The 2,500-nt window shown below is 42.3% G+C and overlaps 1 protein-coding gene across 1 annotated transcript in view; it reads left to right on the top strand.

The window, feature by feature from the left end:
• Window positions 1-1,911: 1,911 nt before the first annotated feature.
• Window positions 1,912-2,500, top strand: part of LOC143032675 (uncharacterized) — a 13,294-nt gene continuing 12,705 nt past the window's right edge. Inside the window, exon 1 of the mRNA XM_076197556.1 lies at window positions 1,912-1,923. Within this exon, the coding sequence (XP_076053671.1) occupies window positions 1,912-1,923 (12 nt within the window). The remainder of the gene's footprint in view (window positions 1,924-2,500) is intronic.

The following is a 2,500-nucleotide window of genomic DNA, read 5'->3' as shown; positions in this document are numbered from 1 at the left end:
ATGGAATTCGGCACCTGCGCAGAACTGAAGAGATACCTGCAGGTATCTCTCTTTATACGGTGTTTGAGTGGGAGGATCCCGCTTGTTGTATACCTGATCGTGCGGGACTGATTGTGGCAGGGCACCTGGTTTTCTAACGACGTCATAAACGGCTGGTGAGCAGAGGAAAAGCCGGGAGCCCACCAAACTCTGAATGATGGGGATTAGAGTGCTGTGGTGATGAGCCCACTGTTCGTGTCGAATGGCACGGACTCGGTCAAGGGTTCTTCTGGCATTAAAGATGACTTACTGGATGTGTTTCGCCCAACGACTGTCCCTCTTAAAAATTACCCCCAAGGTATCGAGCCGTGTATGCAGGTTTAATTGGTGTACCGTAGACTGTGAAGTGGTTTCAGTCTGGATAGTCCCTCCCCACTTTGCCTGGTCAGTATACGGACATATACACCTTTTTAGCAGCGGAAAGCATGAAGCCAAGGTCAGTGTGGTGAGACACCACTTGATCCACTTGTTTTTGAAAAGCCCGGAGTTCCGCCTTGTGTTGTGCGGAGATACTCTTCGGGTGTCGGTATCTCGATTTCCATCATAGGGCGATGTCGTCAGCGTAGGTACTGACAACCATGTCACCACGAATACCAGCATCCGTTAACAGAAGGGTAAACAGGAGCGGAGCCACGCCTGAACCCTGGGAGACACTCATAACAATGGGCATCTTTTGGCTGACTTGTCTTTACCAGCGGACTGATATGAAGCTATCAGAGAGAAATGCGCGGTAAAGGAGGGGAAAACCAAATTCCTTCAGGTTGAGTATAAATTTAGCATACTAGACGAAGTCGAAGGCCTTGGCAATATCCAGGACACGTATAAGGAGCTCTTCTCTAACGGTGGGCCTTCGGACATGCTCCGAGAGTCACACAATATCTGTAAAGGACCTTTTCTTTCTGAATCCTACCTGAAGTGTTGGTGGGGCAACCTTTGTTTCTACGAAGTGAGTGAGGCGGTTGAGTGCAATCCTCTCGTATATCATCCCGATGTGAGAGTTAAGGGCCACCGGTCTATGAGTAGCTACTTGTTTCCTTGATTTGCCGACCTTGGTGATGGGGACTACGATGGCATTATTCAATGCACCCGGAACAACTCCACCCGTCCAGCACTTGTTGAGGAAGGAGAGGAGGATGTCTTGGAAGATGGGAGTAGATGGCGCAAAAGCGTATAGGTGATGTTGTCAGCACTATTTTTTTTCCGTGGTTCAAGTTGCCCGTAGAACCCAGCGCAGTCTGTGGAGGTTGAGACGGGCATCCTTCTCAGGGAAGGTGAAGAGGTACATGTGATTCTCCTGGTGTCGCCGGTTTGCCTCGCTGTGCCTCAGGGAGGCATTACGTAGAATTAGTACATGCAAAGAGGCGAAGGCCTCGGCCTGTTCTTCAAGTGTACGTAAGAGCTGTCCAGTAGGGGTTATTTGGGGTCGGGAGGATTGTATTGGTTTCTAAGCATCTTTAATTTCCTCCAAGCTGTAGTGAGGTCAGTGTCATCTTCCTGGTTATGGTTTTGGTAAGCGGGTTTTGCCTCAACCATGGTCTTTTTGCACTAAGTTTTTGTCGTTTTCATGACTGTGAAGGCAGCTGCTGATCCCGCCTTCTTGTATCGATGGTAAGCCTGCCGTTTTCTTCGTATGGCGACTTTGCATTTTTCTGTCCACCAGTGGTGTCTACGCCTGCCAGGCCTACAGGTGCTGCGAGGAATAGCGTGATGGGCCGCCGTGAGCACAATGTGGGTGAACTGGGAGATTAGTTCCTTCATCGGTCTGAATGAGATAGGGCAGTAATGTGCAGCGACTAGGAATTTGTTATACTTAATTTAGATGTAATTCCTGAAAACAAAGATTTACTCAATTTAGCTGTTCCATTTCAACAGATGGCAGAAAAAGTAGGTTTGAATATTCATTTTGGCAAAACAAAGATACTGAAAATGAGCAGAAAAGATGAAGAAGAAATTTTTTATTTATACAGCAATGAAATCGAGACTACAGGAATTAAAAGATTTGGGAACGACATTTACAAATATTATTTGCTTGATTCTCTTTTATTATTAGTTATATGTTATTTGATTATTATTTATTATTTACCTGTTTGGTTATTATTTAACTATACCTATGCATTTATTCATGCATTTTATTTATTATTTACATTATTATAGTTTTTATTTATTAATTTATTTATTTATTGATATTATGATTTTTTCGCATCCGACCTAGATATGGACCAAAAGGTCTCCTGTCGGCATGGTCCGCCTTTGTAATGTATATATATATATATATATGTATATATATATATATATATATATTTATATATATATATATATATGTATATATGTATATATATATATATACATATATACATATGTACATATTGCGCATATATACATACATAGTGTACATATACACATGCATACATATATGTATATATATATATATATATATATTTATATATATATATGTGCATAT

This window comes from Oratosquilla oratoria, chromosome 14 (genome assembly GCF_046742065.1).
Source record: "Oratosquilla oratoria isolate Oo_2021 chromosome 14, ASM4674206v1, whole genome shotgun sequence".
In the NCBI taxonomy this organism is placed as follows: domain Eukaryota; kingdom Metazoa; phylum Arthropoda; class Malacostraca; order Stomatopoda; family Squillidae; genus Oratosquilla; species Oratosquilla oratoria.
Note: the sequence above shows the minus strand (reverse complement) of the source record. Positions and strands in the feature narration are given on the sequence as shown.